We start from the raw sequence: 25,944 nt of genomic DNA on the forward strand, positions 1-25,944 counted from the left end.
TGCTTTTGGAGAATAAAGCAAAAGACAGAAAGTGATGGAAATATGTGGAAGGATTGTATGTTTGGAATAGACACATCAAAGGAGCATAGGATAGACTACATTTCATTGAACCAGCTTTACCGGTAAGTGTCAGTTTTGTTATTTAGTTTTATATTTGTAAGACATGAATAATGTGTAAGAATTCTATATATGGTACACTAACAGTTTTTGATCCCTTGCACATTTCTTCCCAAGCATACCACTTATGAATGAATCCAAATTCATTTTATAGTTTACAGAGCATAAATTTTCAACACTCAAGTGTATCTGGTTTGTTTAGAATTCAATGCAGATTTTCTTGATTCTGATTTGCAGTTTAATCCCTTTGTGGCCAGATAGAATACAAGGGATTATTTCAATTTTCCTGTAGTTGTTAATATTTGCTTTGTGTCCTCAGATATGGCCTGTTTTAGAGAATGTTCCATATACTGCTGAGGGAAATTTACATTCTGCAGCATAAGGATGGAATGTTCTGTATATATCTGTTAGGTCTATTTGCAGATGTCTCTCGATTTATTTTTTGTGGGTATGAATTGTCAATTGATGAGAGTGGGGTTTTTAAATCACTCGCTACAATTGTGTTTGTTGTGATCTGTACCTTAAGTCTAACAATTTTTTTAATTGGAATTCCCCATATTAGGTGCATATATATTTAGTATTGTAATGTCCTAAATATAGGAGTGCTCCTTTAATCAGGGACTTTCTTTTCTTTCTTCACTAACGTTATTTGAAGTCAATCCTGTCAGATATTAGGATTGCAACCCTGCTTGTTTTCTAGACCCAATTGCTTGAAATATTGTTTTATATATTTTCACCCTAAGACAGTGTCTCTTTTAATGAGAACTGAGTTTCCTGGAGGCAACAATTGGCAGTATCCTGTCTTTTAATTCAGTCTTCAAACCTATATCCTTTTGTTGGAACATTGAGGCCATTGACATTAAGAGTTATTATTGAAAGGTGTGTATTTATTTTTGACATTTTTATTGCTTCTTTTTTCCTCTTTACTTCCTAGTATTAACTGTTATTTGAGTGTGGTTTATATTTTCTTATTTCCTCTTGGTTGTGCTTTGCTTTCTCTCCAGAGTAAAGGAATCCAACAAGTATTTCCTGTACAGCTGGACTAGTTGTCATAAACTCCTTTAGCCTGTTTTTTGTTGTGGAATGTCTTTATTTCTCCATCAACTTTGATAGATAGCTTTGCAGGATAAGGTAATTTTGGCTTACATTTGGTACCTTTTAAAAATTAGAATACATCATTCCAAGGCTTTTAAAGTTTGTGTTGAGTTATCTGCTGTTATTCTGATGGGCTTGCCTTTAAAGGCCAAGCTTTTTCTCTCTAACTGCTTTCAATATATTTTCTTTGGTTTGCATGTTTAGTAGTTTAATTATAACATAGTGAGGAGAAGTTTTTTCCAGGTTTTGTCTGTTTGGTGTTATAGAAGTTTCTTGTATCCGCACTGACACTTATTTCCCAATTTGGGGACTTTTTGTCTTCTATGATTTTATTAAAAATGCCTACTAAGCCTTGGATTGAAATTCTTCTCCTACTATACCATTCTTATGTTTGATCTTTTCATAGTATCCTGGATATCTTGAAATTACCATTCATACCTTCCTGTTACCTTCTCTTTCTCTGTGCTGGACTGTATTTGTTCTGCTACCTGGTCTTGTAGTTTAAGATATTCTCTTCTCACCTTCTTCCATTCTACTGATGAGACTTTCCAAAAAGGATTTGTTTGTTTGTTTGTTTTCTATATGATTGTGTCCTTCAGAGCTAGAACTTCAGCCTGGTTCCTCAGTATTTCTATTTCTGTAGAAAGCTAGAATTGTAGAATTGGAAGAACAAGTGCTTAATATTAGATCCTCCTTTCATGACAAAAAACACTGGTATTTGTTCAATATTAAGTGGCTGAGAAAATGTATCCCTTGAAGTGGCTGCTCTTCTTTCACCTGTGAGCATATAATATAATTCCTAGAAATGGTTTAAAGGGAACAATTTTCTTTGCATGTCTTACCCTGGACAGACTTTTCTCATAGATAAAAATCTCTCAGATAACAGGTACATGAGGTTATATGATACTTTCTTCATGTTATAATGGAGTAAGGGGAGAATAAAGGTGCCAACTATACATTGTTTTCCTATATTATTTTTAAATTATTTAATTATGTTTTAAACTACAGCTTCCATGATTGCAAATGATATCCCATGGTAATTACCTTCTCATATCCACTTTCCCCTTTGAAACTCCCCTTTTCAATCACTCTCTTTTATTTTGACGTCATAATCTTTTTCTCCAGACCACAGCAGATGTTACACACCTAGGGCTCATGACTACCCCTGTTGTAGGTTCTCAGTATCAGGATGCATTTCCTCCCTTGGAGTGGGCCTCCAGTCAAATTAGAGGGAAGTTGGTTTCGCCCATAAGAGACGTGCCTCTATTGCAGTATGGCTCATTTAGCCTGGATGGCCAAATATTAGGCTTGAAGTATTCACTGGTGATTTCTGTCTCTCCTATGGAACTGCATGCAGCATGACATTTTCCACCTTTCAGTCAGCTGGTATACATGGAGGAGTTTTTCAACTCAGCTCCAGCATGATTTCTCAGTGACCATGCAGCCCAAGTATGTGGAGTCTTCAGCAATAGGGTCTTACCATCTATTCCTGTTGGGAAACCAATGGCATTAGCAATGGTGAGCAATATTTTGAGGGTATCATGGACCTCCATGACCAATAACTCACTGGAGGGCACCTCATCCCTGGCACTGAAAATTTTATGGGACCAGACTATGGCTCTTGTGTGTTTCAATGTCCAAAAAAGTCAGTTTCCATATGACTTATTTATATCCTCTTAGATTTTGATTAGCCCTCCTTCCACCTTTCCTTTACTCAGTCTCTTCCCCTGACCTCACTTAGGCCTTTTCACCCCCATTAATATTTTCATAAACTTACATATATACAATAGCACCCTATTAAGTCTCCCCTTCTCCCCTTCATATTCCCTTTATATCTCCTTTCTAGATTACTGGCCTCTGCTAAATAGTTTTCTTCCTCCTCACACAGAAGTTCAGTTATAGCTAGGATCTACATATGAGAGAGAGCATGCGATGTTTGGCTTTCTGGGTCTCTGTTACCTCATTAGTATAATCCTTTCCAGATCCATCCATTTTCCTAACTTTCATAACTTCAATTTTCATTACTGCTGAGTAGAACTCCATTGTGTAAATGTGCCACATTTTCATTATCCACTCATCAGTTGAGGGACATCTAGGCTGGTTTCATTTCCCAGCTATTGTGACTAGAGCAGCAATAAACATGGTTGAGCAAGTATATCTAAGGTAGTGAGAAGAGTCCTTAGGATATATGTCTAGGAGTGCTATACCTGGGACATATGGTAGATCTATTTATATCCATCTCAGGAGCCTCCACACTCATTTCCACAATGGCTGGGTCAGATTGCATTCCCACCAACAGTGTAGAAGGGTTCCTCTTTTTCTGCATCCTCACCAGCATTTCTGGTCATTTGTTTTCATCATGGTAGCCAATGTGACAGGAGATAGAATCTCAATGACATTTTAATCTTACCGGATGACTAGGGAAGCAGAACACTTTTTACAGGTTTATAAGCCATCTGTATTTCTTCTTTAGAGAAGTCTCTATTTAGATCCATAGCCCCTTTTTTAATTGGATGGTTTGATTTCTTATCATTTACTTTTGTGAGTTCTTTATATAACCTAGATAGTAACCTTCAATCAGATGTATAGCTGGCAAAGATTTTCTCCCACTCTGTAGGTTGCCTCTTTGCTGTATTCACAGTGTCCTTTGCTGCATGAAAGCTTTGTAATTTCATCAGTTCCCAGCAGTTAATCTGTGGTTCTACTGTCTGAGCAACTGGGGTTATATTCAGAAAGTCTTCACCAAGACCAATATGTTGAAGTGTTTCCCCTTATTTTTTCTCTAGCAGTTTCACAGTTTCAGGTCTGACATTAAGGTCTTAGGTGTATTTGGACTTTTTTTTTTTTTTTTAGTTTGGAGAGAGATATGTATATATTTTCTTCCTTCTACAGATATATATCCAGTTTTCCCAGCACCATTTAATGAAGAGGCTGTTTTTTCTCCAAGGAATATTTTTTGGCATTTTTGTTAAATATCAGGTGACTATAGCTACCCAGACCTACATTGGGTCCTCTGTTCTGTTTACTTGATCTATATTACTGTTTTGTGCCAGGATAATGTTGTTTGTGTTACCATGGCTCTATAGTACAGGTTAAAATCAGGTATGCTGATACCACCAGCCTTATTTTTGTTGCTCAAAAGAGTTTGAGATATTCAAAGTTTTCTGTGTTTCCAAATGAATTTTTGGATTTTTTTCTATTTATTAGAAGATGCCATTGGAATTTTGATGAGAATTGCATTATATATATATATTGCCTTGGTAAGACTGCCATTTTTATAATATTGATTTTTTTTGATCCAAGAATAGGGGATGTCTTTCTATTTCCTAGTGTCTTCTGCAACTTCTTGCTTGAGTGTTTTAAAGTTTTCATTGTAGAGATCCCTCACTTCCTTGATTAGTTGTATTCCAACATACTTTTTTTGGATGCTATTGTGAATGGGATTGATTCTCAGATTTCATCCTCTGTGTGTCTGTTGTTAGCACATAGGAAGGCTTCTCTTTTCTGTGTGTTTATGGCTATAGAAGTTTATTAACTCTAACAGTCTTTTGGTAGAGTCTTTAGGGTCTTTATGTATACAATCATAACTGTATATAATGATAACTTGATCTCCTCCTTTCCAATTTGTATACATTTCACGTGTGTCATTTACCTTATTTCTCTGGCTAAGACTTCCAGCACTATATTAAACAAAAGTGGGGGCAGTGAACACCTATGTATTGGACCTGATTTAATGGAAAAAAAATTCTGTTTTTCTCCATTTAGTATTATGTTGGCTGGAGGCTTGTCATAAATAGCCTTTATTATGTTAAGATATGTTCCTTCTATTCTCAGTCTCTGTAGTATTTGAAGGGATGTTGGATTTATCAAATGGTTTTTTCTGCATCTAATGAGATGATCATGTGATTTTTGTTCTGCAGTTCATTTATATAATGTACATTAATCAGCTGGCACATGTTAAACTATCCCTGCATCTCTGGAATAAATCATTCTTGGTAGGGGTGACTGATATTTTGGTATATTCTTTTATTCTCTCTACCAATATGTTTTGCATCTATTTTAATGGGAGAGATTGGTCTATAATTTTCTTTTTTTGTTCAGTCTTTGCCTGGGTTTGGTTTTAGGGTGATGCTGGCTTTGTACAAGGAGTTGACAGCATTCCTTATTTTTCTATTTTATGGAAACATTTAAGAAGCATTGGTGTTAGTTCTTCCATGAAGCTCTGGTAGAATTCCCCCATAAATCCATCTGGGCTTGGATTTTGAGAGACTTTTTAAATTAATTAATTTTTTATTAATTAATTTTGTACTCAGTGAATACAGTCAAGTTGATACCATTGTTAGGCTTGTCCATGTCCTTCCCTGTCCTTCCAGCCCCTTCTTGTTGAGGTATATGGGTCATGCATTGTGGAGTTAGCCCACAGTTATGGGCAGGAGAAATGTCTCTGCATATCATGACCCAACATGTGGCTCTGACATTCTTTCCACCCCTCTTCCTAAAAATTTCCCCGATCCATGTTGGGTTCACTTTGGGTCTGCTTAAGTGATGAGGTGTTGGGAACCTACATGTCTCTGGATATCTGATTTAGTAGGCATTGATTGTTCTCTGTGTCTATCTCCTTCACCATTGTGCTGGTACCTGGTTCACCAAGAAAACAGCACCCTTGCTTGTTTCACCAATTACTCTTAGTTTCAGCTGGGGCCCTTTTGAGGTATGATGGGTTTGTTCTCTCCTTACTAGGATCTGCATTTATCTGAAAAAGAGAAGCATATTCTCCAATGGAGAGTAAAGTTAGCACCAGACAAATGGGATAACCCTTATTTTTTTTATAGAGAATTTAATAGATGTAGGCCCTCTTGTAGCCCACGATTGGTGGTAGCTTGATAATGGAGAGTGGGCTGAAATTTGGATATGGTTCTGACTTGTTTCCCAGCTCCAGCTATGACTCCCATTCCACTGAGGGGATCAGTTAGCCAAATCAGAAGCAGTTGGTTTCCCACCACCATTGCACTTGTGTGAGCATCACAAGAGGATTTTGCTGCTAAGTAGGTTAGACCATGATATTGGTCATTTTCCCTCAGTCACCCTTGTAGCACCTTCTGGCACTAGATGCGCTGTCTGGAGACTGACTCTCTACCAGCTTCCAGCCATATCATTCCATTTTATGTGTCAAACCATATGGTGTCTTCAGCAGCCTGGTATAACCACTAACCTTTGTTGTGTCATCAATACTCTGACAAAAATCTATCTTTCTTTTGGAAACCTTGTAGGTCTCTTGATCAAAAGCTCATTGTGGATGATAGCCACTGGCTGGTACTGTGAGTTACAGGTCAGTGCCCACTAAGAGAAGGAAGAAAAAGATAACCAATATAAAAGAGTTAGAGAGAAAAGAGAGAAAGATAGAGAAGCTGTAGAAGATTCCAGTTAGTAGCCATTGTGAATTGGGCAGCTATTATCATTTTTGAGCAAATGCTTTGGTGTGAAGAGTGGGGCACTTAGCATAGGTGCCCATACAGGAATGGCCAGTTTACTTGGTAGCACAGTTTTCATCATTTTCTGGAGTCTACTTATTGATTGTACAAGTTTACATTCTCACAAGTAGTGAATTAGGGCCCCCTTTTCCTTGAAGGATCTCAAATTTACTATCACTTGATTTTATTAAAGTTTTCCATCCTCTTATGAGAGTTGTGGAATCTCACAGTAATTTTACTTTGCATTTCACTTGTTATTAAGAGTGTCGAACATTTGGATGAATTTAGCCCCTTACTTTCTTCCTTTTACAATTTCCTAATAAGTTCCCTGCTCCATTGTTTAAGTACACTGTTTATTTTGTTATTGTTTAGATTTTTGAGTTCCTTATAGATTCTGGATGTTAGGCCCCTGTCAGTGCTGTAACTGGCAAAGATTTTCTCCCCATCTGTAGGTAGTTTGTGGGCTCTGTTTAGGGTATGTTGTCTGTAGACAGCATTTTATCTTCATTACATGCCAACACTTGAGGCATATATTTAATTTACTGTATTATTTTCCTATTTTGAAGAGAGTTACTCTTTTGTTTCATGCTGTAGCTTTAAATTTTTGAATCCTAATCTGAGGTATTTCATCAATTTGGGGTTGATTTTTTTTGTTCTTTTTTTTTGGTATGGGAGAGGAATGTGTTGGGTTTCATTTTACTATATGTAATTATTCAACATATCCAGCAACATTTGTTGGGAATGCAATGTTTCCTCTAGTGTACATTGCTGTAGTCATTTGGACTAATTAAATATTAAATGTTCATAAAAGTACTACATAGAATAAATCACTATAATGAACTATTTTTACACGAAGTCAAAATGTATCTACAGAAGAACTCTAATGAGCTAGAACATATATATGATTTAATAATAATATAATTGCATGGGAAGTCAAAAATTTACTTCGCAGGAGAGCAAACATTTAAGAGAACATGAAATATTCACTATCTGAAATATCATCAAATTCTGAGTTTTTTTCTGGTTTTAGTAGGCAAACTAAAAGTCCAGTAGTGATACATGTACCAGAACAATGGAATGTGAAGGCAGAGCACAATGTCAGAAAATTATATTCATAATCACCGATAACATTTTTGTTATGCCTTTACAAACTATGATTGGTGTTTGCACAAACCATCCTCCCTCCAGTGAATCCAAATCCTCAGATCCCAAATCTTATCCTCCTGCCCATATTATTTGTACTTGGATATCACACATGACTCTAAGCATTGATGCCCCGTCACTATACCACTTTCTCCCACCAATGTCATTTGGGGCAAGGATCACACATAGGGGTATACAGAAGCACACATGCTAGTGTGGGCACACTTAACAAGTATTCATGTCCCTGTTTCCACCCACATGTCCACTGACAGTTTCCAATGAGAGTATAGGAGCAATTTCCCCATATACATGAATTTCTTCCAACATGCATAATCACTTCTAGGATTCAAATTTGAGAGTCCGACTGTAGAACCAGTCCCTTTGCCCTTCCTACTGGCTATACTACCTGCTGCTGGGAAGCCACATATTAGAGGATGCCTCCTAAAAACGTTACTTAATATGTCATTTTAGCACCAAATAAGAAGTATGTAGAGGAATTTCAGACAATGAATTCAAGTGATATAATATAGGAGTAAATATCCAAATGCTATCAAGAAGAACATAAAGCAACAATAGAATGAATTCTAAGAGGACATAAATAAGTGCTGAGTGAATTCCAAGACAAAAGAAACAAATATCACAATCAAGTAGATATTTAAGTGGATATTATATGATAATTCAATAAATTGATAGCATATCAATAAAAGGCAAATTGGAATGATTCTGGAAATGAAAACATAGTAAGTAAAATTAAAAGATCTGTGAAAATCCTTTCACATAGACAACATTATATGGGTGAGGTAATATCAGGACATATAGACAAGGTAAAGAATAAAATGTTCAGTCACAATTAATAAGTTCAACACATATGAAGGAAACAAGTGATATTTTCAATTCTATTCAAGGGTAAAATTTACAAATTAAGTACATAGAATGAAATAAACCCTATAATGATGGTAGCAAATTTATTGAAATAAATTATAGAAGAAAATTATCTAGGAGAAAAAATGCTATCAAGTTACAATAGGCATAGAAAACAACAGACAGGACCCCTAACGAAACTACCCAGTCTCACATTATATTAAAAACCGCAGGGCTGGAGAGATGGCTTAGTGGTTAAGCGCTTCCCTGTGAAGCCTAAGGACCCCGGTTCAAGGCTCGGTTCCCCAGGTCCCACGTTAGCCAGATGCACAAGGGGGCGCACGCGTCTGGAGTTCGTTTGCAGAGGCTGGAAGCCCTGGCGCGCCCATTCTCTCTCTCTCCCTCTATCTGTCTTTCTCTCTGTGTCTGTCACTCTCAAATAAATAAATAAAAATTTAAAAAAAAAACAAAACTGCAGATATACAAAATGAACAAAGGGTCAGAGAACTCATGATAGAAACATTGAATAACATATAAAAGCAAGCCCATCAACATAGGTGATTGTTCAACAAACATAAATATAAGAAGGGCTTGGCAACATGAGCTGCAACTATTGACTAACCACAAGGGGCAGAATTAAAGTGTTATACTGCTGAGCCAAATGAAACATGTGGGATGAAGGCAGAAAACATAAGTATCAGGAGAAGGCTTAAAGGGGGGGGGGTGGAAGAATAGAGAGAGTAGGAAGGAACAAAAGTATGTTTTAAAACAACATATTGAAAGAAATCTTGGAATAAACTCACACATCAACAGTAACTCTGGATATTTGTGGTCTTAATTCTCTGATCAAGACTTAAAATAGAAGATTAGGTTGGAAAAAGGAATATGTCCTCAGGTGAAAATTATTCACATTATGATTACAGAGATGATATTTGAGGGAAATAAGGGAAAAAAGATTTTCTAACTGACATTTTAGTTTAATATTCAACTTGAGAAGATTTAGAATAGTCTGTGATGGTTTACATGGATTAAGTTAACCTTAGACAGAATTCTTGTGAGATAATCTTGACAAGGTAATTGAGGTGGGAATATCCAAATTGACCATGGGCAGCACCATAACAGGGCAGAGACCCTCTACTGTATGAAAGAGAGAGAAAGATGACTGCCCATGTGCAATCTTAAAGATCTCTGTGCCTCCTTGTTGGACTAGAAGAGAACACTCCCTGCTGCCATGCTCTCCCAGCCAATAATTCCCTTATCAATTTTGACTATTATTTAAACTTACCTGAAAGGATAATCTGAAATAAGTATTTCTTCCTTTACACTGATTTTTTTCACCTTTTTTTTTTCCCTAGGAAGGAGCAGATAGCTAACACAAGAAACAAATGCAACTACAAAAATGATGAGAAGCACTTCCAATTCTTTTTTTTTAAAAGAAAGATCAAGTTTAATAATTAGAATAGGACAATAGTCATAAACTGACACGTCCAGTTATTCAATTTTTTATCATTTTATTTTAGTTTTTAAATTAGTTTCCTATTCTGCAAGTACAGGAAGTTTGGTACCATTATTAGGCTCATCCATGACCTACCCCCTCCCCATTGACCCCTCCTTGTTGAGGTATATGGGTCATGCATTGTGGGGTTAGCCCACAGTTATTGGTATGATAATTGTCCCTGTATATCATGATCCAACATGCGGCTCTGACATTCTTTCCACGCCCTCTACTGCTAAATTTCCCTGAGCCATATGGGGTACATTTTTGGTCTGCTTCATGATGAGGTGTTGGGGGCTTCTGGGGCTCTGGCTCTCTGATTTGGTAGGCGTTGATTTTTCTCTGTGTCGTTCTTCTGCCTTGTGCTGGTATCTGGTTAATCAGGAAAACAGCACCCTTACTTGTTTCGCCAATTTTCCTTAGTTTTAGTCAGGGCCCTTTAGAGGTATGATGGGTGGCTAACTCCTTAGGTTCTGCATCTATCTGAAAAAGAGAAGCGGATTCTCCAACGGAGAGTAAGTTAGCACCAGGTCAAATGAGATAACCCTTACATTTTTTATAGAGAGTTTAATAGGTGTAGGCCCTCTTGTACCCCATGATTGATGGTAACTTGATATTGGAGAGTGGGCTTATGTTTGGATATGGTTCTGACTTGTTTCCCAACTCCAGCTATGGGTCTCGTACCACTGAGGGGATCAGTTAGACAAATCAAGAGCAGTTGGTTCCCCACCATGGCTGTGTGCCACTTTTGCAATTGTGTGGGCATCACAACAGGTTATTTGCTGCTACATAGGTTGGACAATGAGTTGCATGGACAGATATTGGTTGTATCCCCCAGTTGCCCATGTAGCACCTTCTGGCACTAGACACGCAGACTGTCTGGGGACTGACTCTCTCCTGGCTTCCAGCCATGCCATTCCATTTTATGTGTCAGCTGCATATGGTGTCTTCAGCAATAGGGTCTTACAACTAACCTTTGGTGGGTCATGAGGTACTCTGACAGAAATCTGTCATTCTTTTAGAAAACCTTGTAGGTTTCTCTGATCAAAAGCTCATTGTGGGTGATAGCCCCATGCTGGTACTGAGAGGTCAGTGCCCCCTAAGAAAATGAGGGAAAAAGGTAACTACTATATAGGAGTTAGAGAGGCAAGAGAGAGAGCGAGAGGAGAGGGATGGAGGGAAGATGTAGTGGATTTAGGTTAGACTTCATCCTACCCTTTCCAGTGTCTTGTGATTCAGGTGTTTCCTGTAAGGGCCTGGTGAAGGTTCAGCCATTTTGTCTCCCTTTTAGGAAGCAGCATTTTATGGTGCCATTGCCACCACCCCTTCGATGCCCTTGCCACCCTCCCCATAACTCCTAGTGTCTAGTCAATGAGATGCTTGCTAGGTATGTAAGGTATCTTGGGTAGATTCAGGTTAGATGCTGTAGATGAGTGAGACTATGTGGTGATTTTCTTTCTGTGATTGGGTAAGTTCACTGAGAATGATCTGTTCCAGCTTCAACCATTTTTCCTCAAATTTCATTGTGTCATTTTTTCTTACTGCTGTATAGAATTGCATTGTGTATATATAGCACATCTTAGTTATCCATTCTTCTAGTGATGGACATCTGGGTTGATTCCAGCTCTTAGCTATTACAAATTGAGCCACTACAAACATGGTTGAGCAAATCTCTCTGGCCTGTGGTTTGAAGGTTTTAGGGTAGATGTCCAGTAAGGGAATAACTGGGTCTGTTGGTATCTCTATAGTCAAATTTCTCAGGAGTCTCCATATTGTTTCCAAAGTGGTTGTACTATCCTACATGCCCACCAACAGTGGATGAGTGTTACTGCTTCTCCACATCCTCATCAGCATTCATTTTCATTTGATTTTTTAAATCTTTGCTATTATTATTGGGGTAAGGTGGAATCTCATAGTTGCTTTAATTTGAATTTCTCTGATGATTAGGGATGATGAACATTTTCTTAAGTGTGTGTTTGCCATATGTATTTCTTCCTCTGTGAACTGCCTGTTCATCTCTTTGCCCCATTTTGTGAGTGGGGTGTTTGACTTCTTACTGTTTAGATTTTTTGAGTTCTTTGTAGATTCTAGAGATTAGGCTTCTGTCAGTTGGATACCCCACAAATTTTGTTTCCCATTCTGTGGATAATCTATTGGCTTTGCTTATTGTATGCTTGTCTGTGAAAACTATCTTCAGTTTCATGTTATCCCATTGGTTGAGTGACTGATTAAGATCTTGAGCTACTGGGGTTTTGTTCAGGAAGTCTTTTTCCATTCCTATATCATGGAAAGTACTTCCTAAATTTTCTTCCAATAGTATTCAAGTTTCTGGTCTTATATTGAAGTCTTTGATCCATTTGGATTTGAGTGTAGTGCATGGTGAAATGTGTGGATCACGTTTCAGTTTCCTCTATGTTGCTATCCAGTTTGTCCAGCACCATTTGTTGAAGATGCTATCTTTTTTCCACCCTATATTGTTCTGACATTTGTCAAATATCAAGTAGCTATAGTTGCTTGACCCAAAGTCCGCATACTCAAGTCTATCCCATTGGTTTATACTACTGTTTTTATGCCAGTACCATGCTTTTTTTTTTTATTACTATGGCTTTGTAATATAGCTTTAGATCAGGTATGGTGATGCCACCAGAGGTATTTCTTTTGTTGAGGATATGTTTGGATATGTGAGGCCTTCTGCCTTTCCATATGAAATTTGAGATTATTTTTTCTATGTCTGTGAAGAACACTGTGGTGATTTTAGCTGGAATTGCATTAAGTCTTTATATTGCCTTTGGTAGGATTGTCATCTTCACAATGTTAATTCTACCTATCCAGGAGCATGGGAGGTCTTTCCATTTTCTCAAGTCCTTCTCAATTTCTTTTTTGAGTGTTTTTATGTTTTCATTGTATAGATCGTCACTTCCTTGGGTATCGTTATTCCAAGGTATTTTATTTATTTTTGTTGCTATTGAAAATGAGACTATATCCCTTATTTATTTCTCTGTATCTTTGCCATTTGTATATAAAAATGCTACTGATTTTTTGCATTGATTTTGTATCATGCTACTTTTCTGAAGGAGTTAATCACCTTCAGGAGTTTTGGGATGGAGTCTCTCGGGTCTCTTACATATACAACCATGTCATCAGCAAATAGAGCTAAGTTAACTTCTGCCTTTCCACGTTTTATCCCTTTTATTTCCTTCTCCTGTCTTATTGCTTGAGCTAGGACTTCCAGTACTATATTGAAAAGCAGAGGTGAGAGAGGACAACCCTGTCTTGTTCTTGATCTTAATGGGAATTCCTCCAGTCTCTCTCCATTAAGTGTTATTTGGGCCTTTGGAGCCTTGTATATTGCCTTGATTATGTTAAAATATGTACCAACCATGTTAATTCTCTCCAATGTTTTGATCATGAAGTGATGTTGTATCTTCTTAAAGGCCTTCTCTGCATCTATCAAAATGATCATGTGGTTTTTATGTTTAACCTTTTTTATGTGGTGTATTACATTGACAGTTTTCCATATGTTGAACCACCCTTGTGTTTCTGGAATGAATCCCACTTGGTCCAGGTGGATGATGTTTTTGATGTGTTGTGGGATTCAGTTTGCAAGGATTTTGGTCAGGATCTTTGCATCTAAGTTCATTAGGGAAATTGGTCGGTAGTTTTCTTTTCTTGTGGCATCTCTGCCTGGTTTTGGAATTAGGGTGACACTAGCTTCATAAAAGGAGTTGGGTAGCTTTCCCTGTTCTTCAATTGTGTGGCACAGTTTTAGGAAGATTGGTTTGAGTTCTTCCATGAAGGTTTGATAGAATTCAGCTGAGAAGCCATCTGTTCCTGGACACTTCTTTTTGGGGAGGTTTTTTTTTAATTACTTTTTCAATCTCAATGAGTGTGATGGGTTCATTGAGGTGATTAATCTGCTCTTAGTTTAGCATTGATAGATGGTATGCATCCAGGAATTTATCCATCTCCTCCACATTATCCAGTTTTGTGGAGTTGAGGTTTTTGAAATAAATCCTGATGATTCCTCCAATTCCACTTATGTCTGTTGTGATCTCTCCTTTTTCATTTTGAATTTTGTTAATTGGAAGCTTCTTTTTTTTTTCTTTGATCAAATTGGCCACGGGTTTGTCAACCTTGTTTATTGTTTCAAAGAACCATCTCTTTGTTTTGTCAATTGTCTTAATTGTTTCCTTGGTTTCCAGTTCTTAATTTCTACTCTGATTTTAATTATTTACTTCCTTCTGGATCGGTTTGACTTGGATTTTTCTTGTTTTTCCAGTGCCTTTAGGTGGATGGTTAGGTTATTTATTTGGGATCTTTCTGTGTTTTTTATGAAGGCATTGAGTGCTATGTATTTTCCCCTGAAGATCGCCTTCATTGTGTCCCTTGATTTTTCGTATGATTTGTATCATCATTAAATTCCAGGTATTTTGCAATTTCCTTTTTTATTTCATCCTCTATCCATTTATTGTTTAAGAGTGTGCTGTTCAGTTTCCAGGTTCCGTTGGGATTTTTGGCATGTGTTTTGTTGTTGATTTCTAGCAATATAGCATTGTGATCTGATATCATGCAGGGAATTATGTCAATTTTCCTAAATATGTGGAGGTAGTGTTTGTGACCCAATGTGGTGTATTTTAGAGAATGTTCCATTGGCTGCTGAGAAGAGTGTGTAGTCTGTGGATTTGGAGTGGAAAGTTCTGTAGATGTCTGTTAGGTCTAAGTGATCTATGGTTTTGTTGAGCTCTCTTACTTCCCTGTTGAGTTTCTGTTTGGATGATCTACCTATTACTGATAATGGCGAATTGAAGTCCCCAGCTATGATGGTGTTGGTGGCTATTTCTGTTTGATTGTCCAGTAGATTTTGTTTTATTAATTGTGGCGTCCCTGTGTTTCATGCATACAGATTTATGATTGTAATATCCTGTTGATTGAATGTTCCCTTGATAAGTAGGAAGTGGCCTTCTTTGTCTTTTTTGATTATTTTTGGATTGTAGTCTATTTTATCTAATATTAATATAGCTACACCTGCTTGTTTCTTATTCCCATTTGTTTGGAATATTGTCTTCCACCCCTTTACCCTGAGGAGGTTTCTGTCTTTAGTGGTGAGGTAGGTTTCTTGAAGGCAACAGATTGAGGGTTCTAATTTTTTGATCGATCCTGTTAGCTTGTGTCTCTTGATGGGTGAATTAAGTCCATTAATATTTAGGGTAATGACTGTGAGGTTTGATTAGATCCCTGCCATGTTGTGGTGGTAGATGTTTTTTGATGTTTTCATGGGTTTTGAAGTTTTTTGTGCCTACTCTGTGTTTGGTTGTTGGGATCTGCTTCTTGTAGGCATTTGAGTTTGTTTATTTGTTTCTTCTCTGTGGAGAATTTCCTGACATACTTTCTGTAGGTTTGGTTTTGTGTTCATATAATTGTAAAGGTGAGTTTTGTCATGGAAGGCTTTTCTTTCACCATCTATTATGAGGGATACTTTTGCCAGGTAGAGTAGTTTGGGTTGGAATCCATAGGTTCTTAGACTTTGGAGAGTTTCAATCCAGACCCTTCTAGCTTTCAGGGTTTCCTTTCAGATGTCTGAAGTAATTCTGATGAGGTTACCTTTGAAAGTGGTGTGCTGTTTTTCCCTAGCTCCTTTTAGGATTTTCTTGTTGGTATGAATGTTTAGTCTTAATGATAATATGTCTTAGAGAGTTTCTCCTTTGGTCCAGTCTATTTGGAGTTCTCTTGGCTTCTTGTATCTTGATGGGCCTTTCTATTAAGAGACTAGGGAAGTTTTTTTCAATTATTTTGTTAAATAAGTTCTCTATGCCTTTGATCTGAAATTCTTCTCATTTTGGTATTCCAATGATTTTGATATTAGGATGTTTAAGTGTATCTCACAATTCCTTCATGTTCTGTTCACAAGAACTTTTAGACTTACTGAAGTTTTTGAACTCTCTGTTTCTTCCATCTTGTCTTCCAGATCAATGTTTCTATCCTCTACTTCGCTGACTCTATTATTGAGAGCCTCTAGAGTGCTTTCTACTTGTTCAATTATGCTTGCATTTTCTACTCCTTTTATATGTATCATTTCCATTGTTCTGACAAGCTCCCTTTTCATATCATTTTCTGATTTTTCTCAATGATTCTTGGAATTCATACCTGCATTTCTTTATGTCGTCATTTAGTATGGACAGCTGATATTTAAGGTCCTCTTTTTTTCACTCTCCCTCAAATCCTTTAATTCTCTTTGAAGTCCTTCCAATGTCTTATCAATTTGTTCTAGCTTAGTGATGGTAGCATCGACAGGATTGGTGGCCCTTTGTTGCTTTCCGGCAAGTTCTATCAGTAGGTTGGTCAGGGTTGCATTGCTCATAGCCTCAATTTGTTGTTCTGATCCTTATGGTTCTTCTATGTTAGATGTATTTTTCATTGTAGAACTAGGTGAACTAAGTGGATTTTCTTGTATTTGATTTTTTATGTTATTTCTTTTGCACTGTGGTTTTCCCCTGATAGTGTATGAGCACGTAGGTGGGTGGATCAGCATGTGCTCTAGGGCGATGGGAATCAGAGGCTGCCTGGGGCAGTTGCCAAGCAGCCTGGGCTTTGGATCCCACTTGACAGAGCCGCCTATCTACTGCCTGACAGGGGCGCCAAATTTGCATGAATTCTCAAGTGGTAATATGCCAAAGCTGCCTGTGTTTGAGTTTGGAGGGTGACTGAGGTACCAAGCCCTGAAGTAGCCCAAACACTGGTTGGGAACACTGGGACCCAGAAACAGTCTGTGCTCCCCCATCTCAGGAGAATGGGGGCTGGCTGGGAAGGCACCTGAACTGGTGCAAGTGAAAGACACAGTCTGGGTTTGTGTGGCAGTTGCTGTGGGACTGGACTCACTGAATGTGCAGTGGCAGGAGCAGTAATGTGGGCAAATGTGCAGAGCAGTTTAAGTTTCCGTATTGGTGGCAAGCCTGCAGCCAGGAGCAGCAGTGGGGTGCAGTAGAGAGCATGGCGTTGGTGCGAGGGACTGCGGGTTTCACAGGACCGTGCGTGGGACTGCGGCGGGGCGCAGGACAGGGCACGGGACAGCAATGCAAGGGAAGGCAGCGGGGCGTGGGACGGGGAGTACGATGGTGGCGGGGCACTGTGGGATGATGTGCAGGACAGTGACAGTGATGGGGCACGGGATAGAGTGCAGGATGGCGGGAGTGCGCAACAGGTATTTGGTGAAATGGGTAGTCTACCCGCCCGTGAGAAGATCCATGATTCCCTGATTTCTCCCCTTCTGAGCGCCCTCCCCCCGACACTGACAAGAAGACCCAGCAAACCCTTAATTTCTTGCCTTTATTTCTCCGGGATTTGGAGGGCAGCCAGGCGGTCGCCATCTTGGCCGGAAGTCTCTCTTCCAATTCTTGATGAAATAGAGTTCACACTACAACTAGGAGTGACACAATGCCTTCAAAAGGCATTGTAAGAGGAGTTTTGCTATAGATTGTATTGACTGTACATGCAGCATTCATTAGAGCATTGACTTACTCAGTGAAGGATGGTATTTAATAAAGCACCATAAGATAGGAATCTGTAAAGGAATTTCTGTATAAGCATGTGGTTCTGGGTTCAAATCCATGGCCCAAACATAAAATATTGACATGGTGAAGTGCATCTGTCAGCCCATGTCCTGAAGAGTTTGAAAAATCTGAATTCCTCGTGACTGCTTGCTTGTGTAGCCAAATTGGTGAACTCCAAGTCATCAGAATAATTATATGTAAGCCAGGTACCACAGTTCATGCCAGTAATCTCAGTGTTGAGGAGGCAGAGGTATGAGTATCACTGTGAATTTGAGGATAACTTACGAGTAAATAGTGAATTCTAGGTCACATAGGGAAAGAGTCAGAAACTACCTCAAAATAAATAATAAAAAATAAGTAAATAATTACATGTAAAGTAATTCAGAAAACCATTTGACTCTCTTTTATGGTGTACATACTGAAACAAGCATGTGCACTCTTACACACACCTACACACACTCACACACACAATGTGGTCTTCCACAAACATGAAGATAACTTTTCCCAACATATACATACCAAAATACCATAAACTATATACCTACTGCATTTATTTTTCATTTCTTAAAATTGAGAATTCTAGCATCAAGATATGAACAGGTTTTTTTGTCTGGTATAGCACTTTTCTCAAGTTCATGTATGATCTATGTACTCTTTTCACCAGATTCTCATTTCCTATAGACAAATTCACCTCTTTACATAAATATTTACAACATACCTTTATGAATTGCCTTTCATTTAATAATTTCAAAATACTTAGTTTATCTCTATGTTCTGCAGGATCATATACTCACATAAAGGTAAATGATTACATGAGAATTTCAGAAGAAAGTATGCCTTATCACATGTATTACATGTCCACTCCAATTGTTTTGAAGATTATCCCACTTGAAGCCTCATTCATGATGATTACTGTGTTTCTTTTCAGTGTGCCAGTCAAAAAATATCAATACATTCTGACAATGATTTTTGTCACTGAGGAGATCAACAGAAATCCCAAACTTATACCCAACAAGTCCATTAATTTTTACTTCATTCCTTCCAAGTGTGATGATTCATGGGCTATGATATCTTACACAACTTCCACAGAAGTTAAAAAGAGCACTGTTCCTAATTATAGCTGTGAAGTAACTGAATGTGGTGTGTTATTTTCAGGACCATCATGGGCAGCAAGTAGCAAAATTGGGACATTGATGTCAATCTTTAATGTAGGACAGGTGAGACTCTGTCATATGCAGAGTAGAAATCCTGTTTTCTTTATTACCATTCTTACATGCTTAGCAATATTTCCAGTAGATACTTGGTTCATCCATGTGTTGCCCAATACAGATCATAGAAATAATAACCAGTAATTTGGTGGATATCAGCACTTAACTTAAAAAAAAATTGATCAGAGGAACTGTGGAGATATACAAAGGGATTTCCTAACAACCTTTAAACTGTTCAATACTTGTACAGTCTTATGGGTAGAGAAATACAACTAAAAATGGTGTCTGAAATCTTTAACATTCTTCCCAAGTGGTGATAAACACAATTCAGATATTAAATTGAGTTTTCATCTAGTGCTCTTCCTCAGATTCATTTCTATGTTGTGTGTCTTTAGATTCACTATGGCCCATTTCATCCTCTTCTGAGTGACCATATACAGTACCGCAATCTGTATCAGATTGCCCCTAAGGACACAAGGCTGCCTTGTGCCATCATCTCATTAATGCTTCATTTCAACTGGACCTGGATGGGGCTGGTCATCTCTGATGATGACCAAGGTATTCAATTTCTCTCAGACTTCAGAGAAAAGATGCAAGGAAATGAACTGTGCTTAGACTTTGTGAATGTGATCCCAATAAACATGAAGTTATACAATACAAGGGCTGAGAAATATTATGAACAAATTATGACATCATTGACAAATGTTGTGATCATTTATGGTGAAATGAATTCTACACTGGAAGTGGGCTTTAAAAGATGGACATATTTAGGCATCCATAGGATCTGGGTCACCACCTCACAGTGGGATGTCATCACAAATACAAGAAGAGACTTCATTCATGACTCATTCTATGGAGCTTTTACATTTTCTCATCACCATCACGAGATTCCCAATCTAAAAAAATTTATTGAGACAATGAACACTTCCCAATATCCAATAGACATCTCTGTGATGAGATCAGAATGGATGCACTTTAATTGTTTGTACATTGAATCTCAATGTAGAAGACAGAGAAAGTGTTCACCTAACATCTCATTAGAATGGTATGCAAGTCAAGAATTTGACATAGCTATGAATGATGAGAATTATAATCTATATAATGCTGTGTATGCTTATGCACATGCCTACCATGGAATGTATTATGAACAGGTAGATCTTCACCCAATAATCAGTCTATGCAGACTTGACTGCTCAAAGGTATGTAGTGTCATCAGTGTTACCCTCTAAGGTAGTCCATTCATGTTTAAACTCTGTGGCTGTGAGTACTGTCAATTTTTGATGTTTCTACGTTGTTTCATTCCCTACAAAGTAACTATAGACTGAATTTATTAGTTACTATTTTTAGGGAAAATACTTGACCAAAACAACTTAGCTGAGAGTGGTTTCATTCTACTTCACATTTCAAAACTATATTCCATCATGATGCTGACACCATGGAAGCAGGGGCAAGAAACAGATTGTGCCCATGGCATCTGCACTCTGTAATCAAGTATGTTGTATATATATGGTCATCTAGCTTCCCCTGAATATAAACCCTTGTCTCATGATATAGTGCCAACTGCATTAGGTGTGAGCTTTCCAAGTTTAGTTTCCAAACTAAAAAATTTCTTAGTGACATGATCACAGATTTTTGTCCATGGCAATTCTAACTCCAGTCAACTAGACAACCATGAGAAACCATTACTACTGTGTGTACACATGAAAAAGATACTGAAATTAATGACATCAGTTTTGAGTGATCCTTATTTTATGACACATGATCCTGATACCATGGACAACTGTTTTCAGTATTTGAAATGTATTCCCAGTATTTTTTTTTAAGAATGAAGTGCTTGAAATCTAGATGTGAGCTTGCTTTTCCCATGCCAAAGTATTCTGGTCAATTGATTTAGATGTCACATGAGTTGTTAATGTAATTATGTATCAGAGCTATGATTGAAAAACTTAATGCTTTAGTTAATATTCTTTTGATTTTTATAAATATAATGTGTTTTAATGTTAATCTCAAAAGTATTACCTAATATTTTGTGATAAATTTTAGCAGTTTCTCCAAAGAGAAATTTATAACAATATAGTAATGTTTAATTTATCTCTGAAAATTCATTATTTCCCAAGATTGGGTACATGCAATAAAGTTTCTTTCTCAGGGAAGAGTTGTAAAAACAAAAGTTTTACCCATATCACATATTTTATCCATTTGAGTATGTACTTAATTGGAAAATTATACATTTCTCCTAGTTTTACCACAATCTGAAGAATGTGCAATTTATTAACCCCGTTGGAGACCTAGTGAATATTGATGAGAAAATAAAATATGAGGCAGACTATGATATTTTCCACATTTCAAGTTTTCCACAAGGTCTTGGAATAAAGCTGAAACTAGGACAGTTTTCTTCAAATGGTTCCCTCAGTCAACAATTGCATTTGTCTGATGAGGCAATAGAGTGGGCCACTGGGGGTAGGCAGGTATGTTTACCTAATTGTAATGCTTGACTCTAGACATAAGTAGATAAAATGCTGTGGGGCCATGTGTGCTCCTCATGATTTGGCCAAGTGTAACATGTTCAGGGTTCTCTTTATAGTGTCATAGGTTTTCTTTCTATCTTTTGAAAGATATTTGGAAGTTACAATTTATTTGATCATCATGTTCATAGGTATGACAATGTACAGTGTACTGAATGGAGTGTGACACTTCAATTTTATTGTAGGTGTGGATACAATGTTTAATAATTGTGAGTGTCTTGACATATACTTAGGAATAGAGTATACAACATTGCTAACTTTTACAACTATACTTATGGTTTTCCTCAGATTCCTTCCTCTGTGTGCAGTGAGACTTGCAGGCCTGGTTTCAGAAAGTTCCGAAAAGAGGGAAAGGCAGCCTGCTGTTTTGATTGTTTCCCCTGCCCAGAAAATGAGATTTCTAACACAACGGGTATGTTGATGGTTTAGTGTCTTTCTCCAGCTTGACTACTTTCTCTGTTCATAGTGGGAGCCTCAAGGGAACTTGAAGAAACAGATAATATCTCTTCCTTGCTTAATGTAATCATTTTGTTGAAATGTTAAATATTCATGACTATAAAATTAATACTCACTTTACTCCATGAACCACATGTTTTAGTATGTAGATACATTGTATACACACACACACACACACACACACACACACACACACACACACACTTTTTGAGGGCTGGAGATATGGCACTTGCCTTCAAAGCCAAAGGATCCTGGTCCAATTCTCCAGGAGCCATCATTATCCAGGTGCACAAGGGGTAGCACACATCTGGAGTTCATAAGCAGTGTTTGGAGGCCCTGGAACACCCATCTTTCTCTCTCCCTCTCCCTCTCTCTCAAATGAATACTTAAAAGATATTTTTTAAAAACCACAATGTTTGAGATCCAATAGTTAATGAATATATTTGCTATCAAGTAATGTCACACATACATATAATATTTGAATCTACACAAAATGAAGTGAATAGGAAGGAATATTCCATACCTTTATTTTCACAGGACCTAAGATGTTGCTGATGGATCATAAATGTTGAGAGATGTCATTTTTCTGGCTTTAAAGATTAATTTAATTTATTGATAGACTAGAGAGGTAGGGAGGCAGAAAGTGAAAATGAGAGTGCCAGAGCCTCTACCCACTACAAATGAACTCCAGATTCATGTGCCCACCATATGAATCTGGTCTACATGGGACCTGAGGATTTGAACCTGGGTCCTTAGTCTTTGCAGGCAAGCACTTAAATAGGGAGTCATATCTTCACCCTTTTCAGCTTGAGAGATATGAAATTTTGCAAATACCTTCAATGTAAGCATAATATCTCCTGAGTTTCTATGAAATAATTCAGAAGAAAGTTAATTTTAGGACTTTAGACAACAGCATGTCACAGACATTTAAATCGTTTATCAAGAAACAAAAATATTATGATTAAAATGCCATGAGTATTGCTTCAGATGTATATTGAATCATTTAAAGAGATAATGGAAATGTTCAGAGATTAAAAAGAAGAATAAAAAGAAATATGTATCTCTGAGATGTCCATCCTACTAGGATGAGCACACAATGACAGAATACATGGTATTTTACATTGCCTTCTATTTTACAGGAAAGAAGGTCACACAATGGGGGTGGAAAGTTAGAGTAGAACCTAAAGGCTGCAATAAATATGATCAAAGGGATTTAAAAATGATATAAATATTGAGACTTCAATTGGGTTGCAAAGGTCTCTGGCCACTGCAGTCAGATCCCAGACACAGGTGCCACTTTGTGCACATGCGTGACTTACTTATGAATCACCTTGTGCATCTGACTTAGGAGGGACATGTGGAATCAAGCATGGGTCATTTGGCTTTGCAAACAAGCATCTTAATTGATAAGCCACCTCTGCTGAAGTAGAGATCATCAGAAATACCTCATAGGAGGAATGTTATTTTATAATTCTAGGACAATGCATCAAAATTATTTTATTCTTTTAAGAGAAACAAAGGATCAGGAGACTACATAAGGTCAGTTAAGTGAACAAAATACAGCTTTGTTAGGGTGATGAGATGGCTCAGCAGTTAAGGCACAGGTGTGCAAAAACTAACAACCTCATTTCAATTCCCCATTATTCAGATAAAGCCTGATGGACAAAGTAGTACATGCATCTGGTGTTTTTTTCACTGGCTAGAGAGTCAGAGGAACCCATTCTCTCTGTCTTCTTCTGCTTATGAGCAAATAAATAAAAAATTTTTTTTAAAAATTTTGATTCATAATTTGCTGCTCTTTATTAATTGGCATCATAGCTATAGAAAGAACTACCTTAATTATCAGTAAGAAGAACAAATACATGTATCATTCACCTGTAGGACATTTATTTATTGCAGCATGATGTGACTAAGAAGGAAATACTGCCAATAATCTGATGATACTTTTTCTTGTTTTGTCTGCCAGATATGGATCAGTGTGTGAAGTGCCCAATCACTCAGTATGCCAGCATACAGAAAACTCACTGTCTCCAAAAATCTGTGACATTTCTGGCTTATGAAGACCCCTTGGGGATGGCTCTGGCTTGCTTGGCCCTGTGCTTCTCTGCACTCACTGCTCTTGTTCTTGGGGTTTTTGTGAAGCACCAAGACACACCGATTGTGAAGGCCAATAATCGCACAAACAGCTACATCCTGCTTATTGCACTCAAGTTCTGTTTTCTCTGTTCATTACTCTTCATTGGACATCCCAACACCACCAACTGCATTCTGCAGGAGATCACATTTTCAGTTCTGTTCACTGTGGCTGTGTCCACTGTCTTGACCAAAACAATTACTGTGGTTCTGGCCTTCAGAGTCACTGCTCCAGGAAAAAAGATGAGGGTGTTGCTTTTATCAGGAGCACCTAACTTCATCATTCCCATATGTACCTTGATCCAACTTGTTCTTTGTGGAATCTGGCTGGGAACATACCCTCCTTTTGTTGACACTGATCCACATTCGGAAGATGGCAGTATCATCATTGTGTGTAACAAAGGCTCAGACACTGCTTTCTACTGTGTCCTGGGATACCTGGGTTCCTTGGCTATAGGAAGCTTCATTGTGGCTTTCATGGCCAGAAACCTTCCTGATACATTCAATGAAGCCAAATTCTTGACCTTCAGCATGCTGGTGTTCTGCAGTGTGTGGGTCACATTCCTCCCTGTCTACCATAGCAGCAAGGGGAAGGCTATAGTGATGGTAGAGGTCTTTGCTATCTTGGCCTCCACTGCAGGGTTGCTAGGTTGCATCTTTTTCCCAAAGTGTTACATTATTCTGATAAGACCCAGTAAAAATTCTCTAAAGATGACAAAGAAAAAACACATTTTCCAACCAACTGCTTTTTAAATTTTATTTCATATGTATTAATTTAAAGTATAACCTGTAGAAACCCTTGCACTATTGTAAGCACTACATATTTTAAAAATGGCAAGCTATTTGTTCATGTGTACAAGTCATATTTGTTCTCTAACATTGTTCATCAGCTTTCATGCACAGTCCTCATTTTCCAGTTTCCATTTTCCCACACCTACTGAAAGCTGATTTCCCAAAGTGGCATATGCCTCTGGAGATTGTAGTAGCAAGAAAAATCATTTTATCACATGTCTCTCAAATTCATAAAGACACATAGAACTAAACACTGCTAGTGTGCTGTGCATTTTGTTTCTGTTAGTCTTAAAAACTTGAAATGTTTCTCACTCCTTCTTCAGATTACTTCAAAGAATGCTGCTACAGTATGCTGGATAAGCAAATGTCTTTGAGAATGTCTAAAATGTTTGTACTTGAGTGTTCAAGAATATTCAGACATACAGTGAGGGTATGATTAGGAGGTACAATAATTTCCTTTTGAAGAAGCAGAGGCCTTATCTTAACCTGTTTTCAATATACATTAAGGTTATTAAAGTGTGTGGAATCTACTGGATACCTTGAAAACTGATATATAGAGTTAAGACTATATGGACGATGGAAGACCTTTTTCTATTATGTGAGAAGAATGGTGTGCTATTCAGAATCTGACACACTTGAGCATAAATTTGTCTTTACAATAATGACACTTAACACATTTGTAATTTAATTCAGTGGTTTGTAGATCATTAAAACTTGGGAATTTATAAAACTCTAATGAAATAAATTCTTTGTGGTAATTATTTTAAAATTTTAAGAATAGTAATTACTAAAAAAATGTGCATCCTTGTAAGTAGTATGCTATCTGGTGAGAATAACTTGCTACATAGATCACATTTTTTTCTTTTCTCAAGGATTAATCTACTTGGTACAGAGATCATGATGTTTTTGTTCTGAAGATGTGTGATTAAGAACTGGTCCATAGTAGATCTTCATTTATTGCCCCTTTCTTGGAGCTAGATTATTTTATACCTTATTTTCTATCCTTAACCATGCCACTCCCCATTTTAATTTATTGCGAGATAGCATCCAAGGTATTGTGCCAAAATTTCTGAAATTCAATTTGGATATTTTGATCTGAAA

At 37.5% G+C, this 25,944-nt stretch overlaps 1 protein-coding gene across 1 annotated transcript; it reads left to right on the top strand.

Annotated features, from left to right (window-relative positions):
* Nucleotides 1-17,291: 17,291 nt before the first annotated feature.
* LOC101594644 (vomeronasal type-2 receptor 116-like) lies at nt 17,292-24,783 on the top strand (the record flags this gene model as incomplete). The annotated part of the gene is made up of 6 exons (XM_045141400.1): nt 17,292-17,380; nt 18,658-18,946; nt 19,333-20,154; nt 21,196-21,405; nt 21,751-21,874; nt 23,885-24,783. Coding segments are annotated over exons 1-6 (2,433 nt in total), but the record flags the coding sequence as incomplete, so codon positions are not given.
* Nucleotides 24,784-25,944: the final 1,161 nt, after the last annotated feature.

Source organism: Jaculus jaculus, unplaced genomic scaffold, assembly GCF_020740685.1.
Source record: "Jaculus jaculus isolate mJacJac1 unplaced genomic scaffold, mJacJac1.mat.Y.cur u25, whole genome shotgun sequence".
Lineage (NCBI taxonomy): Eukaryota > Metazoa > Chordata > Mammalia > Rodentia > Dipodidae > Jaculus > Jaculus jaculus.